The sequence below is a fragment of the Bacillus rossius genome (assembly GCF_032445375.1).
Source record: "Bacillus rossius redtenbacheri isolate Brsri chromosome 4 unlocalized genomic scaffold, Brsri_v3 Brsri_v3_scf4_1, whole genome shotgun sequence".
NCBI classification, from domain to species: Eukaryota; Metazoa; Arthropoda; class Insecta; order Phasmatodea; family Bacillidae; genus Bacillus; species Bacillus rossius.
Window position 1 is genome coordinate 11,246,400 of NW_026962010.1, and position 22,350 is coordinate 11,268,749.

Here is a 22,350-nt window from a genome sequence, read left to right on the forward strand (position 1 = left end):
AGTTTACAGTACAGAATACCATATATTTGCACTGACCCGGCGACATTTTTTGCCGCGCTTCCACGTTACTGCGCTGTGGTGAATACTTTAGAAATCGTTAGATTCAGACATCAGACATCGTAATTGTAGACTGGACAGTCGTATGTGCGACATGTGACGTCATTCATTCACTTTAAGATAGTAACCTTTATCAATGGGATAAGGACACGGACCATCCAGAGGCCACAGGTTCGGACTGTTGTAGATGGGCCCGTCGTGTACGAGATTGCAGGTTATGTCCACGCGTGTAGTGTTGTGTTTGATAACAAATAGTGGTTTGGTGTACATTAATTAAAAACTATAGTGGTTCAGTTAAAGCAAAATATTTACGATACAGTTATGTTTGGAAGTGTATTTGAGTTTCACATACATTTCGTTATGTAGTGAAGCAAGAAAGAAATAAAGTTGTTTGAGTCAAGGCGTCGATTATTTTTCTTAATATAGTACTTATGTGCCAACAAAAGGTATAAAATGTGCTTAAATATGTAGTTGAGCGGTATTTGCGAAAAAAAAATATTAAAAATCTGAAAATACTTTTATTATATGCTCTTTAAATTCATCTTTTCATTAAAGCCGGCGGACCATTTTAATTAATTAGGCATTCACGAACACACGGCAAAATAACAAAAATGGCAACGGTCGAATGATTACACACATCTTCTATAGCATAATTAAGAACGGCGATATCTCATAAAGTATTTAGAATTTCTTATCTTCGCCGGCTTTAATGAAAAGAGGAATTTAAAGAGCATATAATAAAAGTATTTTCAGATTTTTAAAATTTTCTTTCGCAAATACCACTTAAGTACATATTTACCCACTATCCATATCAAGTGTGCGAAACATGCAAGTAATTTCAAATACCAACAGGAAAATAAAAAGATATAACACTTACTTTGGTACAAATAGTGTTGAAAATGAGGTTATTCAGGCTGAGTGTTTGTTCACTGGTTATTTTGTGGAACACAACATACCCTTCAGTGTTGCAGATCATATTGGCCCACTGCTTAGAAAAATGTTTCCTAAGTGTGATGTGGCTAAACAATATAGCTGTGGTAGAACTATGACAACTGCCATTGTTAATGAAATGGCTTTAGATGTAGTTTCTAATATTGTTGACCGTTTGCAAAATGGGCCATTTTGCCTTTCAGAGATTCTTGTTCCAAACTTCATCCCCTCGTGGTGACATATTTTGTTAAGGTTTTACAAGTGTTTGCATTGGCATAATTGAATCGCTTATTTATGAAAAGGCATAAGTCAATTCACTAAAAGTTGTGGGAATATGCAAAAAACTATATCATATCTGTTATAAGTTTCATACATCAAAATTAATATTTTTTTACTACTCTGTACCTAAATGTCACTGCATTGACAAGTGCATGCTTTGCAAGTGTTTCATTACCTGCGAGAAAAAAATTGTTAAATATCACAGACTTAGGCCCTTTTATAACTTAACCTTGCAAGTCAACAAAACTTATGTAATAAAATATTCCAATCGAAATACAATGATGTAATTCAACCTAGATATAGTTCAGTAAACGTGTACACCATATTATTGAACACTTTACGCCATTTTCACTGACCTTATAATGCATAACATCACAGGCATACCCTCTTTAAACAACACCACAAAAGTTATGTACTAAAGCATCATTTCACTTTAAACAACAGTGATGTAAGACTACACATTGTTTTGAAAACATGTACAAAAGGTGTTAATATAACTTCACACTTTGTATGTTATTATGTAACAATGCCTGTTACAATGGCATGGTAGCTCAGTCTGTTTGCTTGGTAGGCCACTGGATAATCTCATCGTAGAAGTCTCTGTGTTCACCTGGAACATAACGGAGAACCTTCTTTAAGTCAATAATCTTCTTTGCATTAATTGGCACATTTTTCGCAGGATACGCCTTTTGAACAGGAATAGTAGGATTCAAACTTTTGTCGGATGATTGACGAAGCACAAAAGTATGTGACACAAGGCCGCCAATGAATTCGGAAGCAACTACAGTACCTTTATGGCGACTGTTGTACTGGAACTCTACAAACCTTGATACAGCAAAGTCTTGCTTCTGGCTTCGCGGAACTGCTTTACTCTGGCTTTCCAATGATAAGCATGTCTTTTTGTAATGGCTGGGCCACCAATTCTTGAAGTCCAACACGTCATCAGATGTTACCATGTTGACTGTGAATTTTCCAGGAACTCCTGCAGATGTAATAAGTTGGCAGACCTCCATGGGTACATAGTATCTATCAGTCTTTTTAAGAACACGTTTCACCAGTGCAAAATCACGATGGCAAGCAAGATATGAATGACCACGTATCGGAAACCGATGGATAATAATGTCAAATCTGTTGGTGTCAGTAAGTGATAACAAGAATCTTACCATGCAATTGTTCTTATTCTGCCCTCCGCAAGCATCACTGTAAAGGTGCAGTTCTTTAACACATGGAGGCACGTTGTCACTTATGTATTTGTGGAGAAAAGAGCATGTTTCATTTGGCCCTTTATTTGCCTGCCCTTCGTGATATAAAAATAAACTCGCCTCATCTGTTTTCAGGTTATGTATGGCAAAGGGAAACACCGAAAGCTGGCGATAGTAAAAAAGCTCTTGTACTGGAATGCAGGGCAGTGAAATGTTCTGCATATAATCAAACGTTAACCCTAACACACTATCATTGTTTTTGCAAATGTGTTTCGTGTCTTTCATGCTTGTGTAAAACTTGTTACTCCTTCTTTCATGAATGGCCAGCTCGGCCATGGCAACTCTCTTAGCACATTCATTAAGATTAGGATTTTTTATCTTGACCTTCAGTTGTTCACATTCTCCACAGGTGTCTATCTGTGGTCTCCCAAAGTGGAGATTGAAATTTTCCCTGAAAATCTTGTAATAGAAAGAATACTTTACAATCAGGAAATTTCTCTTTGAACAGTGTATGCATCTTCTTTATATCCAACTGCGCATCAAGATATTTATATTCTTTGGATGCATGGTGGCTTATCTTGACAGGAAATGAAGATATGTGGTCTTTGATGGCCTGAACATCACCAACAGGCACCGACTTCCTATTGTTTTGTTGGCCTCGCATGTCTTTTGGAGTTTGTCCACATAGTAACAATGTTTGCAGTCTCCTTACCCTCTTGGCAGATACTCCATATAACTGAATGAATGCTTTCTTGCACACTTTCACTCTTCGTTCTTGAATAACTACATGGAAAGTGAAGGAGGATGACCTTTTTCCAGACTTGTCACCATTCCTTGGTCGGCGATGTTTAATTGGCACAGCGTCAAGCAAACCTTGAAGATAGATGTCTTGCTCATTCTTGCATGAAAAGGAATGTATAGCATCAAGTAATTTCCCTCTCTGTGCAATGTCAATCTTGTCATAGCATTTTCTTGCACATCTAAAACAATAAAAATAATTTTTTTATGAGTCGTGCGAGCTATTTTAAATATTTACAAATTATCAATAATAGGTAGTTAACTAATACATTTCTACAAACTGAATTATGTTTACGTGAGTGAAATCTGAAAGATGAATGAATATAAATCTTAAAAGAAAATAATATGAAGAATTAGGTTACCTGCACGACTCGGTAGTACTTTTAGTTTTCACAACATTCCCTCTGTAGTTTGCATACTCCTTTCCTTGCAGATGAGCTCGTTTAATTCTTTGACATTTGTATTCTTCCACATTTCGCACACCTTTTTTACGTTTCATGGAATGGTTACAATCATTTTCCACACAAGTCTTATTAGACTCCATTTCACTCATTTTCTACTAGTAAACAAACCAAAAGTAACTGAAAGTACACAACAAAACAAATGATAGCAGAATATACCAGCATGCAACACTGCATGATACTGCCAAAGAGGTCGGAAGAGTATACTGCTATTTGTTTTCTCTTTGTAACTAGCTGCAATTATATGGTTATGAAAGGACATAAGTCCACTGATTAATAGCTGTAATCATTTGGTTATGAAAGGACATAAGTCCACTGACTAATTCCTTTTCATAACTAAACTAAATTAAATTTTCTGGCGGTCGGTAAACCCACTTCCATGCATCAGACTAGTGCCTTTTAGTAACTAAACGATGCGTATACACCCACAGATTGGCATCCTGTATGTAACTCATTTCTTCAAAAAAGTTGACTTATGCCCTTTCATAAATAAGCGATTCAATTTTAACTTGAGTGTGGCAAAATTCAGGGGGGAAAATAACAAACATCATACAAAAGATTGGTAGGTAAGTTGGTTTTCAAGAATTCTTAAAAGAAATAGTGAATTTTATGTTCAGCATAAGAAAATTAAGTTTTGAAAATTACTTTTCATCTTGTTTGTTTAAATTACGGAGAATAGCATTCATTTGCATAATATGTGATGTTTGTGTGTAAATATGTGTATAACACATGTTTCCCACTTATTTATGGTGAACAAATGGTGTGTATAACTGACATGAAATGCCGCGACCTATTTACGCACTTTTCGGAAAATTTTAAAATCTTACTGATAAGCAACTTTACAAGTTGGCAGGTCTGTATGTGTTTTAATTTAGAAATCTAATATTTATTTGGACATTACCACTTATTTAATTAACGGAAATACAAAGTTGCCTGATCTGTTAATTTTCTTTTAAAGACTTTTTAAACGTTAAAACCTTTTATGTGTTTGTTTGCATCGTTGCAGTGTACCACTTACAAAAATGTAGCCAGCGTAAGTTGGCATCTTCCATGTTTGGTTCTGTTGCTTCCTGTATTGAGTACATATGCATATGTAGTCGAATATCAATACTTATATCTCACCGATTGCATGCAACTTGCATGCAACGTGGCCCCACCCGCGTATAAGCCCCCCTCCTTGTTTTGTAAACATTTTTGAAAAAAAAAATTTAAAAACTTGTTTTTCTGGGTTTATCTGAGGGCAGGGCAGCCGACATAAGATAAAGAAAGCTGAACTAGCGCACTGCCGTGTTGATGTGGAGTGTTGTCGTGGAGTGTTGTCAGGGAAGAAGAGGGGAAGTGAAGTAGGAAGGGAAGTGGGTCAAGGATTCGGACACTCCTTTGTCTGGTTGGCCGGCTAGCTGGCAGGAGGGAGGTAAAGCCACGCCTCTGCCTCTCTCCCCTCCTGCCAAAGCGCTGCCTCTGCCTCTCTCCCCCCCCCCCCCCCTGTAATAGCGCAGCCTCTGCCTTTCCCCCCCCCCCCTGAATGGCGCTTCCTCTCTCCCGTTTTTTTTCCTAACCTAAGTTAAAACTATGTCTGTAAGGGAGGGGTCTAGGTAGGGAAGACTCTTAAGTGCATCTCAGGGCAAGCCCTATACGCTCTAAACATGCGGGTTTTTAACCATGTAGAGAAGGTCACGTGCATCATGTGCTAGGAGGGGATTGGCCAGCCATGGCAGACGTTTTCGCCATGACTAACTCCCCTCACTCTTAATTCTAGACTAAAACTAGATAAGTTGGGCCCAGGTAAAACCTCCATAGACAGAGGGAAAACCCTGGGCACATACATGCGGGATGCAAAGGTCATGCATTATTACAAGCAGGTGGATTACAGGAATAGAAGGATGGTCCTGGAAGAAGAGTGGGGCGTGGTAGAAGTTCTACTATGCAAGGGGTGGGGCACTTGGACTTTTAGTCAGCATTGGTTTGGTCAGGTCTGGTCTTTTGGGGGCGGCTTATGCCGTTTCCCGTCGTGCTGCCAGTTAGCACTCATTGTGGCTGTGTAATATGATCGTGTAAGTGGGGCGGTCGCGAACTGTGGCGTCGGGCTAGACTCCAGAATGGTGACATAGCTTCAGGTCGACCTGTTGCCAGCAAAAGGCAGTCGGTCAGTTAGAGAAATTGCTACCCTCTGTCATTGAAAGACTCTAGCCTAGCATCTACGCTGTTAATCTTCGAAGGATAATTTATTTATTCCATTAGGGCCCCGCTGGGCCAAAGCACGACTATTTGATTCGCCTGATAGTTTGTGTTGTGCAGTGTGTAGTGGGATGATGTGTGCTTATATATAATTGGGGCCTAATATTAACTTAACTTAATATTAACTTAATGTACGTGAGCTGCCAGCTTGTGTGCGTGCGCTCCGCGCGCGTGTTCTCGCGTTTGGAGCAGGGGGAGGGGGCACGCTGATTGGTCTGCGGGCTGCCGGCCAATCAGAGAGTAGTTCCGCCACGTCCGCGTCTGAGACGGGCGGTGTGACAGGATAGATTTTGGGCGTTTATATTTCTCATTAATGTCTGGATCATAATTTCCTAATGTAGAAATATGTGGATTTAAACTATTTGCGCATTTATTGTAAAAAGTTTGTGTAGTTCTGATGTAGAAGTCTTGTAAGGTTTCTGACTTCATGGCTGCTACAGCACAATACACTGGGGCGTCTGTAACTGCTCGAATACATTTGTTTTGTACTCGTTGTAGCTTTATTAAGTGCGATTTCGCAGCAGTTGCCCATACTGGGGCTGCATACGTAATTATGGGGCGAATGAGTGCTTTGTAGAGCAGCAGATCATTTTTTACTGTGCCTCCACATCGCCTACTCATGACTGGATATAGTGAGCTCATTCTAGCATGGGCTTGAGCCCGCTTGGCATCAATATGATGGCGCCAGAGCAGTTTCCTGTCCATGTGTACGCCTAGGTATTTTACTACGTCCTTGTGAGGGATTTGTTCGTTGAACAAATGTATTGGTGGCCTGCGTTCTACAGGCGGAAGGTTTTTGCGGGTAAACACAATAGCCTCTGACTTAGCTGTGTTTACTTTTATTCGCCAGGATGTGCACCATTGCTGGTACACAGCTAATGCATCCTGGAGTCTGGTCGTGGCCAGCTGGAGGTTATGTGATCTACTGTAGAGTATAGTATCATCTGCATAGCAACCTATCTTTACTAGGCGGTGTTCAGGGCGTGGTAAGTCGTATGCATATACAGTGAAACCCCTTATTTACGTTACCGTTATTTACGTTTTCCCGTTATTTGCACTATATTCTTCAGGTCCCGTTTGGTTCCCATTTAATCCAATACAATACTTTCACGCGAATTACGTCTCAAAAATCTAATCCATCCCGCTATTTACGTCACGTAACAACCATAGTAGGCCTAAAAACATTGTGAAAAACGTAACTTTTATAGTCGGCAGTGAACATTTTAAACCGCAAAATAAACATATTTTATAACATGAAAAGTTGCTTTTATTTCTAAACATATAATAATTTAAGCCTAGGCGTGTAAAAGTCCGAGTAATTATAGCAGGAGACAATCTAAAATGCAATCGGGAAAAACGTAAACTCACGAATGTATAAACGTTCTGATACTATATTTATGTCACAACTTAGCCGAAATACTGGTACGAGACATAAACTTCACTAGATAAAATGAGCGGAGTCTTGGTAAATGTTTTAAACGTATTTTATAATTTCGGAAATAATGTACAGTTGACGCATATTTTTTTAACTAACCATTTATTTCTGAGGATCGTAAATAATTAATTTTTGGTATCAAGACATCAAGATGAACGTAAACTTGAACATGTCACGGCAGCGAGAAAACTGGTGCGTATACCAATAAACTGGTACACGGGAGGTGGAGCTTATAATTTTTTCCGCTAAGCTCGCATCTATTGGCTGGCTGCTGATGGAACGTCACAGTCTGGGCGGAGCGTTGAGTGAGTTATACTGCGCATGCGCAGCTCAGAGAACAGACGCCGCGCCGTAACAACAGCTGATCGAGTACAATGACCTTTCTTGGCGCACGGCGCGCTATTACGGTAAATTTCCAATTTGCGGCCCTTTTTTAAGGTTTTTTTACTGTGGTGCAATGCGTATGTGTAATGTAGCCCGTATTTGTTATGAACGCTGCAGGATGCGATTGTATTTTAATCAACTTTAACGTATTTCTTACTTTTCCCTTTATTTACACTTTCCCGCTTTTTACACTTTTTTACGTTGTCCCCATGAAAAGTGCAAATAAGGGGTTTTGCTGTATGTTGAATAGGACAGGGCCGAGAATGCTGCCTTGTGGTACGCCAGCTCTTATTTGTTTAATATCAGACAGAGCTCCTTCAGTTGACACTCTGAAGGTTCTGTCTGCGAGGTAGGACGCGACTAGCTTTCCTCTCTCCCCTGTGGAGTCGTTGCCTCTCTCCCTCCTGCCGCGTCGCTGCCTCCCCCGCCTCCTCATTCGAACAAAGGCGCACGACTTGAAAAGAAAAATCTTTTTTGGAGTCGAAAATTTGGGAAAAAAAGGGGGGCCTTTACGCGAGTAAATACGGTACATTTAATGGCCCGCACAGTTTCGTGATGTGTATTATGACGATAGTTATGCGTTAGTTCAGGCTCACATTCACATTTTGTTTTTATTTAAAATTGTAGAAAGGTTTTCGTTGCATAACTTATTAATTTAAATTGTTCTGCATGCTTTTATATACTCTACTTTTTAAATAAACGTAAGTTCCATGAATGGGTTTTGTTTTTATGAATAACTTTACCTTACGAAAAATAAATTTTCTCACAAATGCCACACCCCCTACTTTTCAAACTTGATTTTATTATATGTGTGACCATTATGCAAAAAAAAAGATACTTTGAATATTAAAATGGCTATTTTGCAAAAAAGTCCAGTAATAATATAAATAAAGAACATAAATATTCATTTTTTATTATATTTTTGCATAAGTTGCAATTTAACCTTTACAATAAAACATTCTCCACCATTTACCTCAAATGATTTTTTTATTTACAAAATAACAATCAAATTTGGACTCTACTTTAAGATGATACTACTGAACATAGCTAGACTGGACTTGTAAAAAATTTGCAGACCCATCCATCAATTGTTAATATACATGAAAATGTTTAATTTTTAGACTTAATCAGGTGCCCTTCATCTTGATAAATGGAATTTCACTTGTTATACAATAACAATGTTCCTCTGCTATTGCAATGATGATCATTTCTTTCGGGACTGAGTCTACATGATGAAATACTAATTCCAACGTGTACTCAACTACTGAGCTTGGCAGAGGCTCATGAATAGGGACCCCAGAAAATGGTAATTAAAACTGGCTCATTTCGGTGTAAAAAAATGACAAAAGCGGTGTAAAAAAATCGGTGTAAAAAAAGGCAAGTGGTGCAAAAAATCGGTGTAAAAATAAGCAATCGGTAGAGACCCCAAAAATGGTGAAAAAATTATGCCATTGGCAGTGTAAAATAACCTCATAGCGGATAGGCACTACAAAGTAGCAGACTCTGCCTTACATCGGCCCACTTGGTCTGTCGTTTCATCACACAAGAATACAATCTGTTAGTCTTCTACAGCGTGCCTTACTGCTTCCTTATTTGCCTGGCCAATTTTTGGAACATAAGTTTCTCCAAGAGTGTTGGCTGATGGCAAATCACCTGCACCTAAAATGTATACATAACTTACAATATACTTATAAATAGGTAGCATTTATAAGGTTATGGCTGAAAATATTAAGGGGCTAATTTACTCAAAACAATTCTAAGCCAACCTAACCTAACCTGTTCGAGATTACTGCTGGATTAGAGAGTCAAACCATCAATCAGTCAGTCAAAAATATCATGTGGTGTGCTCACCATTTCACAATGCAATCCATCGTATTTATGTGTTTGTTAATCTGAGGTACTTGCATATTTATTTGAAGTAAAGGTAAGTTGGGCCTAAAGGTAATTAATCGATAATATTGTAGGCCTACATATGCTTATGAACTTTTATTAGAGGGGGAAAACATTTCTAAATAAATAAGGCTAACCTTCTTCAACATGGGTGTTAAACCATTCCCTCATAGCTGGATGATCAGCTTTTTCCAAAGGAATGTTAACTTACAGCATCATATTAACAAAATCAGAAACAAATTCTTGTTTTCTGCACTTTCAAGCTTGTTTGCTTTATTCACGCTGTCGCCTATCGAGATTTGTTTAGACATGGTAGAATTTGCTTGACAAAAAAATTGTCTTTTCTGTTTTGTTTTGTGTGTGTCATTTGCCACATCAAAAATATAAAATCCATCCGATTTCATCCATCTTTCGCGTCGAAGTTTTCGGCATCTTAGTCATAAATTAAATTGTATCACAAAACTTACAAAATGTGGACAGTATTTGTAAACACTACAAAATGTGGACAGTATTTGTAAACACTCATAGATATGTGCACGCAAAAATGACTGCCATCTTAGCTCCATGCGATTAAATTAGGTTAGGAAAATCGACAACAGTGCGCCTTGCAGCAGAAACGACCATTATTCAACACGAAAACTGGACAGTCAATTTTGTTATGTTGGTAGTGCACTTATCGATTGTTGACATTTATTACATTTTGTTTTCATTTGCGTTGGCAATATTTACTTCTTGTAAACAGAGTAATAAAAATTAGTGATGGGTCGATTCCGATTCCGGAATCGGTCGATTCCACCGATTCCAGTATAATCGTGGGATTCAGAATACAATGGTTTTGGAATCGACCATGACCGATTCCTGCATTGTTTTTAAGTTTGCAAAATACATCTCCTATGCAACGTTAGAAAATATTAAAATGCATGCAAACATAATTTTTAAACTACATAATACAATCTTTTTTTACGTTACTGATTTACGAATTATGGTGATTAACGTATTTATTTATTTACTTGCACCGCCATTTTCCCTACAGTACAAATGCAGTATCTACTTTCCCGCTTTAAGCGAAAGCATTTTTCGAAAATTACGTTGCAGCAGCGCTGCATTTAATAGTAAACCTTCAAAAATAATTAGACAAAATCATAAATGTTAAAAGAAAATTATGTAAACGTAAACGGCAAGTAAAATAATGTAAACGTTAACTATTTGATCATGGCAGCTACATTTGCCATTGTAAACATCCTAATTTTTTTTTGCTATCTGCCATGGTAAACCATACGGCCATGAACCAAATCTTTGGTGACGTGAACGTGAAAATTAAGATGTTTCACATCTCTGCTCTTTAAACTTTAAAGAATTAAAATGAAATAATTTTTGAATGAGATTTTACCCAAATTCACAGTGGATTACAGTGGCGGCCATATTAAAATAAGTTTAAAAGCAACATAACCAAATTGCTGTAAATCGGCGTTCTTGTGCGTGTTCAGCGATGCTCGTTTTACATTAGATATATTTTGGAAAGGCAGTTGGCTAATCTGAATTTCCAAACATTGCTGCTGAAACGTTCGTAAATTTTTATTACCAAACATAAACAATCTTTTGAAAGTAGTTGTGTTAGTTTAACAGAATTGTTTCCGATAAATTTCTGAAATGAATTAAATGTTAACACGCGATTATTTGAAGAGTTTAAATATTTTGTGTAAGAAAATCACACCATAAAATGTGGAAATTGTGAGATGCTAAAACATGCACAGAAGTTTCTTACTCAAGAACCGAAAATTTATTTTCTCTTTACGGTTGTGAAGAACTGCAAGACTGGATAGATTTATTCTTTTCACCAAGTGAGATAATTAAGTTCTAGGTAACATATTAAAACGTAAGCATCTCTGACATTTTATTTTAGTGTGGTGCATATTTGTTTCTTGTCATTTCCATCATAATGAGATAATAAAATTTTATTTTTACATTTCCCTTTTTTTATTTTTTTTCGCCCTGGTCCCTTGAAATATGTATAAACGAGGTTATATTGTCATTTTATTTGGATCATAATTTAGTTGTGCTTGAAAATAAAATTCTTAACCTAACTGTACAAACCTCTTTTTTTGACAATTAATTAATGTAAGGTATCTAAAGTTGGTTAAGTTATAACATTATTTACAATTTACGTCATAAGACATCTTTGATTATTGGCAGTGTTTGAACATGTGTTTTGTCTAAATATATGCAAGGTTAAAAGCCCAAATTGTGCTAGAAATTCAAGTTAGCATAACTTGATGGTAATGAATATACTTTTTAACATTATATAAGCTGTATATAATGTTAATTTCTGCACAGAAAATGAAACACAATGCAATTACATTTTTAAAATCATAAACAACCTTTTTTTTTTCTGAGTATATTACTCTGTTGAACATTGTCAGATAAAATTTAAGGAATCGGAATCGGATTCGAAGAATCGACCCTTTAATTTAAGAATCGAAAATGGAATTGGAATCTGTATATTTTAGGAATCGGCCCAACTCTAATAAAAATACGTGGATTTCAGTAACGTCAAAACGAAGATTCAGGGCATTAGTCTTTCAGTCTATGTTTATTTCATGCCTATGGTTATGATGGCGTAAATAAATTGAACTTTCGACATAAGGGCATTATTTTGTGTGTAAAAGCGTGAATTTCGCGCGAAAATGTGTGAATTTCATGCAAAAATTCGTGAATTTCGCGACTATGTCGAAATCAAAGGAAAGTCGCAAAATTCGTTTAAAGTATCAAATTTTCGCGTTATTTCGTGAATTTCGCGCTTCACCATTTTTTGGGGTCTCTACTCATGAATAATGATGTAAATCTATAATAGACAATTACAGTGGTGGCCGAGACCCGTACTATAATAAAATTTTTCTAGCTTTGTAATTACGCCCAAATAGAGTACTATATTTTCTCGCATAATCGTTGCACATTTTATTCTAAAATAAAGTTTGAAAAGTAGGGGTGCGACGATTATGCGGAAAATAAAAAAATTTGTTAGGTAAAGTTATTTATAAAAACAAAACCCGTTCATGGAAAGTATGTTAATTTAAAAAAGGTGGAGTATACAAGAGCACGCCAAACAATTTATATTAATAATTCATTAAACAAAAACCTTTCTTCAATTTTAAATAGAAAAACCAAACTCAAACGTGAACGCAAGTCACTTGAATCTGTGTCATGAACCAACGTGTAACTATTGCAGTAGTATACATTTACCACGAAAGAATGCGGGTCATCAAATGTAGTTAACTCAGCTCTCGACAGAGAGCGCGCGTTGCATGCAATCAGCGAGATATCGATATTCAACTAGTATGTACGCGCACTCTATACGGGAAGCAACATAACCAAACACGAATGATGCCAACTAGCGTTGGCTACATGTTTACAAGCGGTACACCGCGACGACACAGACAATCAAATAAAGGAAATAACTTATAAAAACGTCTATAAAATATTTACATGTCATACAACTTTGTATTTCCGTTAATTAAATAGTGGTGATTTCCAAATAAATATTATATTTCTACTTTAAAATACATAGTTTTATATGGAAAAGATACCTACACAAAGCGCTCTGCATTTAATAGCGGGACAAAAAACATCATTCAATGTTTACGCGAGAAGTTTTTTTTAATCCCAATTTTGACGGCCAAAAATATAAGTGCGATGATTATGCGAGTGTGACGATTATGCGATAAAAGAGGGTACTTAAAACCCGACTCCACTCTGTATTTTGAGTACTCATGTACCCCTTATGGTTTTTAAAACATACTTGACAAAAAATTGTACGTGATTTACGAGTAATTCGGTTATACGTTTATTAAAACGGAGAACATCCGGCCAAAAATTGGAAATAATTGCAAAACACGCAAATAAAAATGTACTCTAGAACGTGTCATAAAATGTTTTTACTTCAGCGCTCAACAAACAATGAAACAAACAATCAAATTGTGGTACTAGTTGCATCACACATCACACCAAAAGGTATTAAACGACTAGTGGTCTTTGCTTTGTATTTGTTGGATGTTATGCTTCGAATGAGGGAAATGTGTACAGATAGAACAGCCTCAAAGTTGAATACAAATGCAAGCTGTGTGATGTTGTTGGCACAACTGGAGGGGGAGATGCATAGAAGCTTACTTAGGGTTCTTAGTATCAGGACTAAGCCGCTAGCGTATGGCCGGAGGCACGTGCATGCAGGTAGGCGTTTGCATGTGAGCATGTTGGAAATATCCGTGGACTGGTGTCAAATACATTCACGTGTTCTCACAGGTTTTTATGTAACTACTGTGTCTATCAACATTGCTTTTGACTGAAATTTTTGATGCTTTGCACTACAGCATTCCTTAACAAAACTGTAGTCATTGTGGGTGGTTTGTTTTCATCCAGCCCCCACACAGTTCTCACTGACTAATGTGCCTGCTAATTATTATAGGTAAGAAAATAGTGTAGCTTGCTGCATTTCCTCAAAAAATATATACAATAGCCAGGAAGGAAAACAAGGGTATAAAATAGTATTTTTTTTTGTAAAGGTGAACTCTTTAAGTAATAAGCTTCGCAAATTCAATTCTGTATTTTAACAGACAAAGTGAGGTAATTGAGGTGAAATTCGCTGCATTTTGTGGTTTGCTTTTAATTTCGGTGTTATGCTGTGCATTGACTTTCATTTTGGTGTATTTACCCTTATTTTTTCTGTTTTGGTTTTATTGCTATTCACCATATAATCTTGCAAGTTTGGACTCTACTTTAAGATGATATTACTGGACTTAGCTAGACTGGACTAGTAAGAAATTTGCAGACCCATCCATCAATTAATATACATGAAAATGTTGATTTTTACTTTTTTAGCCTTAATCAGGTGTCCATCTCGATAAATGGAATTTCACTTGCAATAAAAAAACAATGTTCCTCTGCTATTGCAATGATGATCATTTCTTTCGGGACTGAGTCTACATGATGAAATACTAACTCCAACGTGTACTCAACTACTGAGCTTGGCAGAGGCTCATGAAGAATGATGTAAATCTAGAATAGACAATTACAGTGGTGGCCGAGACCCGTACTATACTAAAAATTTTCTAGCTTTGTAATTACGCCCAAATAGAGTACGTACCTATAACCCGACTACTCTATATTTTGAGTACTCGTGTACCCTAAAAATGTACTCTAGTACATCCGTCATAAAGGTTTTTACTTCCAGCCAAAAATGGAAAATATAGCAAGACCTGCAAATAAATTTGTACTCTGTACGTCCGTTATAAAAGGTTTTTACAACGTTCAACAAACAATGAATCTGTGTTTAGTTCCTCGAATTGCTGTGCTAGTTCCATCACATGTCACGCCAACATGTAATGAATGGCTAGTGGTTTGCTCTGTATTTGTCAGACATTATTCCTCAAATGAGGGAAATGTGTACAGGTAGAACAGCCTCAAAGTCGAATACAAATGCAAGCAGTTGATAGGTCGAAAATTAAAACTGTAACAGCGTGGGTATGTAAATAAATGTTTGGACGGTAATGTTGTTTCTTATTGTTTGGAAATAATTGTTAAAAGGTTAAACAGTATATATTTTAAAAGTTTAAATATAATTATTTTTTCTTCAAATGCTGAATAAATGCAAACATTTAAAATGAGAAGAATTAACATTTGGACATATGAAAGTGATGATGGGAATAATTCTGTGATCGTAATTGGTGGGAAAACTTATTATGAAGGAACGTCCTACGCACGGACTAAACTGGTTCACATAGCCACATTAGTCAGAGGTTTCTTGAACTTCTGTACGTGCGTGACAAATGAGAGAACACCTAGAATGCATGTTGATGTAGGGGTGCAAATGAAGTTTCTTCTGCTTCTGTTCATTGTCTGCTGCTGAAGGCCAGCTGACTGACCAGCTTTTGAACTGCCACCTTTACCCAACTGGACTTGGTGTTTCAAAAGAGGCCCAGTGTAAATTGCTTTACTGATGAGGATTACTAGTAAAGCTCTATTAAATACAGAAAAAATTTACCCATTTTTAAATTTTAAGTTCTATTTACCCAATTGTGATTTATACTCCCGTTTTTTTCATTAACTCATAATAAAAAAAGTTAAGTTTCACATATCCATTTACATTATTTTCGTGAGAATACAGTATATCTGATACAATCTCGCCCAGCAATTATTTGGTCTTATGCTAGACTTAACAGTTATTGTTTAGTTTTCTTTGAGAAATACTATTATACTTACAAATGGGGACAAGATTTTATGGCTTTATTTTAAGGCTAATTTCATTTTTAAAAAAAGTGTTTTCAGTGTTATGGTTTTTGTTTTTTATGAATTCTCTTCATAAAAATGGTGTATTATTATACATATGACACTTTAACATTTCTTGATATTTATTTTACCGAAAGAGTTTCATTTTGAGTATCAGCAAGTATTTGTGTGTTAAAAATATGTGCCACTCCGTTAAGGTAAAATGAGTTACTAATAACAGTTGCAAGATTAAAAAAGTAAAAAAAATTTCCAATATATTTAGGTCTTACATTTTGGTACAGTTAGTTGTATTTAATATATGTTGCCATTTAATATTTGATAAAAGTGCTTTTTATTTTTCGTGATTTTTGTTACATTTCTGTTAATTTATGGCGTATTAAATTGGATTTCAGTAATATATGGTATATTGGCATGATTTTTGATGTTATTTTGGTAATATTGCAATGCACCAGGAAATTTGGAGGGGTGGGGGGAAGAGTTAACAATGCTATTTAAAATGTAAAAAAATATTACTTTTGAATTTGAGCTCCTCTTTTCAGATGTTAAATTACTTGCTTTGGGGCCTATTTTTAGTTAGGAGTACAAAACAAATTTATTTTTCATGAGTTTGTACTTAGTGTAAATGTTGTGTACATACATCTATTTGATTCTTATTCTTGTAAATTACTCCCATACTGCAATTTAAGTGCCCATTTTGCATGCATAATCCCAAAGATTTTGCTAGATGTTTTGTTTGTTTTTAAACTGTGCTGCAAATAGTTTTGATCCATTTGTTTGGGCTTATCTAGTATGGCAGTATAAAGTTTTTGTTAGTTTACTTGACCATTTTAAGTCAAGTGACTGACAAATGTTCTTTTTTCCTCATGTTTATCTTGCAGGTATTTGGCATGCATTATGCATTTATTTAACTAAATGGCAGAAGAGCATTAGTGGATTTTGTGCATGTTGAGTATGTTGAGTCAATTAACTGCATGAGAACATGTATGTAGTAAGTTCATGTCTAAAAGGTTTCAGGAAGTTTTAGGCTTCTTATTTTTCTTAAAATTTTAATATTTGTTACAATACAAAACTTTTTATTAAGTTCATCAATTTTTTAATATATTTTAATTACATAGGTTTTCTGTTGGGTGACGAATCACAAAACTTGATCTTTTGTGTGGTATTTTTACCATAAATGCTGGGCTGTATAAGTATTGCAAACCTCAGGCTTGAACTACATTGTGTAATTGAATATGGTTCTTATGCAATTTAGCTTTGGTGTAGTGCGTAATGGCACTTACTTTCCCCTGCAATTAGTCTTTATACCGCTCATTTTTTGACAGATCCCGTGAGCGATCAAAGTCTAAGTCAAAGTCCAGGTCGCGGTCTCGCTCCAGGTCGCAGTCTGAAACAAAGGCTCGATCCAAGTCCCGTTCACAGTCTCACACCAAGGCCAAATCGCAGTCGAAGTAAGTACTGTTGTTTTGTTCATAGTTATTTTCTGTGTAGGGTGCATGTTATTTGTAAACATGAGTAGTTAATTTTTTTTGAACAATTAATTGTCATGTACGAAAAACTAATGCATAGTAGTTATTTTATCATTGTGTGGTTGCGCAACTAATTATTTCAGTGCATCATTTTTAGTTGGTAGTGTAGCTTATGTAGAATCTATTATTTTCAAATAGTTATTTATTAGAATATAGTAGTACTTAATTTTTATGTTTTTTGAAGCTACTACATGTTTGCTTGGTTGTGTTTAATACAAAGTTGAAACCCAACTCTTTGAAAACTTATTTTGCTTCTTATTTGAATTTCTCCCTGCATAATTCAAGCTCATTTTGTTGCAAAAAAAAAGTCTTAAATGCTGGTTCTATGTTCATCACTACATATTTTTTTATATAACTTTGTTTTCCCTTTTTAATTAATTTTTTTTATAAATTTTGTGTTAATATATGTATCTAATTAAATCGAAACATAATTTGATTAGGATTGTATACTCTAGTTTAACTCAGCAATTTACAATTATTATGTACCTACTTGCTATGAATTTTCATTTAAATATCCAATATTTATTTTCAAAAATTATATTTTGACCCATAACTGAATTATTTAACTGAATGTTATGGCACATTTTAATGAAAAAGAAGTGTTCATTGATCTCTTTTTCATGATGACTCCATCCTAACGAATTGTCATTAGTAATAGGAAACCTAAGACAACTTACCAAGCACTTGTGCTTTTATTTATTAAAATTGTTTTGTTTACTAATTTGTAGGGATGTGCGAAAGTGACTTTTTCCACACGAAATGAAAGTGAAAGAAAATTTATCAAGTTTCGCGAAAGTGAAACGAAAATGAATTTTTCTATGAGATAAATATATTCTTAACGAAAGTTAAGCGAAATTTTTTAATTAACAAAGAAAAAATTGCCCCAAAATTTGCTCTTCAGTAATAAATTCTATTACATAAATCATTTTGGTACCTTTTGATATATATATATATATAAATATTATCATTTAATATAATCAACATCCGCCCTAGACCACACAACACAGCCCCATGTCACTCGTAAATTTCAAGAATCAATCCAGATCTTTCAGCGCACAGACTATTTCCTTTACAGTCGTAATGTCGCAGTCTATGATAATATATTTATCATGTGCATGGTACTGATGAAAAAATACGTGAATACTGCGGAATGGCAGCCATCTTGCACCACTGTCACACATGGCTAGCTCAGGAAGCTGTAGACCAGGCAAGGGACATGGTCAAAACAAAACATAAATGGTTGCTGCCAAGTGGTCATTACACGCAGTGACTTGTTGACCTTTTTGTCTAATTGGCTGTATATTATGAGGATTTTATATGCCAGTCAGAGTATGTAAAATTTAAATAAAGCAGATGACAATGTTTTTGTTTGGCTGTGCGCGAATAAAAGTAGGTACGTTCTTTGTTTATGTGTATACGGTAAATACTAAATACTGTACTAACAGTTCTGGAATGTATGTTTTATGAATATAGTACCTACACTACTGTTTGAAAGCAAATGAATCAGGTAATTTTTCAAATATTGCATGATTTTGTTTTGATACCTAGGCCTACTGTAATCACGGTTGAATTTTGTTTACTTTATCTGCCATGTTTGTTCAAATTATGATTTTACCGTATTTTCATTAATGTGAGTTTTTTTCATCACCACGTAAATTAATCTTAATGGAAATCTTTTTTCTAATTAATGTCTTCATATGATTTGCATATGTTATTACATTATTAGTAATAACAAGCAAATCATATAAAGACATTACAGTAGAATCTCAGTGCTAAGTACTTACAGGTACCTCAAGTTTTTGTACTTAGTACTGAAACATGCATACATATCTTTACAAAGAGAAAAAAATATATATAAAAAATTGCTACAGGAGAGCCGCAATGCCATATGTATTAGCAACTGCGACTTGCTTTTTTCCCCTTGTCTAGTTCTCTGAGTATATCCACTTTTTCCTTAAGCGTGAATTGCTTTCGTTTCTTTTTATCTCCAGGATCATTCATATTGTAGCACAAATACAATGCGGTGTCTAAATAACGTAACCTGAAAATAAACTCAACAATAACAATAAACAATCCCGGCACAGACATCAAACAGTATTTTTAGCGTAGCGTAACACTTTTGTCTAAATAATTAATACTTCTCTCATACTTCCGTCTTTCGATGTATCGAATGGTGTTGTGTTGCTCACGTCGCATACTACGTACGGTATAATCTATGGTTGTGCGCGCAACTGTTTGTTAACTTTGTTTTGAGAATTTAGAGGTTAGAAAATACGTTGCGGTGGTATTTGTGTATCTTTGTTCTACTACATTAATCATTTAGCTGGAAATTTATTTACCAGTTTAAGTAAATTTTGGTGTAGTAATGCCACGCTACTAGTAGAATTTTTACGTTATAGTGAAAATATGATACTTTAAACTGAAATCGTTTTGCATGGCGAAGATACGATTTTTGGCGGGGACTTAAAAAAATTCGTTAAGTGAAATATACTTTATAATAAGGTACGTTATTGTACCGGTATTCTACTGTACATTTTTATTAAATTACGAGTTCTTTTTCAACTAGAACAAACGGAACTTCGGTAAGCTATTGAACTTTCGTTTGGCTCGAAATATTTCGCTAAAAACGAACTTCGACAGATGAAATTCTTACCGAAATCGAAAATGAAAGTAGCAAAATTTCGATTTCGGTATCGGTATACCGAACATTCACACAACCCTACTAATTTGATTCTTATTTTAGCTTATTACAAATGCTAGGCTGAACAGAGTTGTAGTTAAGTCTATTGTTGTTCTACAAATTATTTAAATATTATGCTGGTCAACATGATTTTTGTAAAATTGATGAGAGTGCTCTTTTTTGAGTTCCTTTAGGTAGTTACTAAAAAGACTTTTTCATGTAAGTGGCCTAGCACATCCCATTCTCAAGCACCTGCTTCTCCCTTAATATCATGGGGTCATTGATATTATTCGTACCTGATTTTGGATTGGACAATGTAGGAATTAAGGAATTACCATAAGACTGCAATGATAGTATTTCCACAGTCAGTATTCTATGAACCTTTAAGGGTAGTTCTATAGACTAAAAAAAGTTGTATGTGTCACTCCCCCGGCAGATTTTACACCATGCCGCGGCCTCATAGATAGACAAAAAGCATCAGTTAGAAAGTTGTGGTTTTTTGCCCATAGCTCGAAAGTAGGGGTTATTTGTCATTTGACCCCCTCTCTTGGGTCATAGTCAGGATATTATTGTATTGTCATCTAAACTACATATATATGCAAATTTTAAAATCATTATGACAATTGGAACTCGGTTAAAGTAGACTTCCAAGATTTGATTACATAGTTACAAGTGAAGCTATTAAAAGTGTGTTAAATTAAGGAGAATGTGCCCCTTTTTCTCTATGGCACATCAGTATAATTTGGTTGGTGGTAAATAAGTGTTCATAACATTGTTATGATACGTTTAACATGTTTTAAAGTTTGATATAGTCCTGAAAGAAATTTGTAATGTTAAATTTTATTATTTTCATTAGGAAGTCAAGATTGATATGGTTATATAATACTTACTGCTTACAGAATGTATGCCAGGTATTTTTTTGTGCTGGTTTCTTCTCATGTAGCATTTACAGAGTTTTTGGGATTATTTTCAGGGACAGGTCACAGTCTCGTTCTGTCAGCAAAGACAGAAGCAAGTCCAAGTCCAGGAGTCGGTCAAAGTCAGAGACTAAGGATGACGAAATGTCTCCGAAGAAGGATGATTGAGAACATCTGGATGTCTGTAGGCGTGTGGACTCAGAGAACTGCAGTGTTTATCTTATTCAGGTTACGTGTGTTAACTAACTGAACTTTGTACAGTTGCATTTCAGGTGTGCATCCCTTGAGAAGTGTTTAGGCTATAGGAGTTTCCATTTGCCTATTAGTCTCGTGAATTTGGTCCTTCTAGCATAGTTGGACATTGAGAATGTTTTGTACTGCCCACTTAATTTTTTTTTATTTTAATTTATCCCATTTTTTCTGCTGATAACTGGATATGAGGCTGGTTGACTGACTGGGTCCATGTGGAATGTGTAAAGAACAGGTAATTGTATCTGATGGTGCGATTGATTACAGTTATAAAGTAGCGTGTAAAATTCAGAAGTTTTGTCTTTATGTTCTTAGAATAGAATTTGATTATTAATTGCTATATAACCACACACATGTATTTTGGTTATGTAAGTTATTTGCTAAGCAAATAAATTTTAAATCAGTCTCAAGTAATTACATGTGATTTTCTTTCCTATTTCTAATACTTGGTAGCTGGAAATATATGCAATTAATTATTGTAAATGACTACATACTTGTGAACTCAAAAATGCAGTACAAAACAATGAAATCATAGCTTTAATTTGTAAAATATTCGTAATTGTTTTAATTTTGTTGGTAATGATTTTCTCTTAATGGCAGCTTGACTTAGTAGTAGCAGCAGCGACTGCTGCTGGTTTTTTTTTTTTGCCATTGTACACCACTAGTTCAACAGTGAACATCTTTGTGAGTGAACACATGTTGCTGGAATCACAATAGGATGATGCGTAGGCAATGTCCATTCGCCCCTTCCCCCACAACATGCAACGAAAACACAATGATGCCACATCACATGTTCGTGGAGGAAAGAAACAGAGGTAGAACATTAAGAAGGAAACAACCTATTATGGTTAACAGTTGTGCACATACTTGACAACGCTAAACATGCATAACAGGCAATTTTCGAGGTGACTAGATAGGAGTTATGCAGACAAGAAGGGCATAAATTATCATGATGCAGAAAATAAACAACAATTGAAAGAAGAAACAAAAACAAAGAGGAAGGTGTGCAATGGTTGATGATGTAA

At 35.5% G+C, this 22,350-nt stretch overlaps 1 protein-coding gene across 4 annotated transcripts in view; it reads left to right on the forward strand.

Annotated features, from left to right (window-relative positions):
• LOC134541506 (serine-arginine protein 55) overlaps positions 1 to 21,739 on the forward strand; it is an 80,609-nt gene extending 58,870 nt beyond the window's left edge. For all 4 annotated transcript variants that reach the window (XM_063385004.1, XM_063385003.1, XM_063385006.1 and 1 more), the window contains 2 exons: positions 17,276 to 17,401; positions 21,133 to 21,739. In XM_063385004.1, coding sequence (XP_063241074.1) covers positions 17,276 to 17,401; positions 21,133 to 21,244 — 238 coding nt within the window. In that variant the 3' untranslated portion in view covers positions 21,245 to 21,739. The remainder of the gene's footprint in view (positions 1 to 17,275; positions 17,402 to 21,132) is intronic.
• The last annotated feature ends 611 nt before the right edge of the window (positions 21,740 to 22,350 follow it).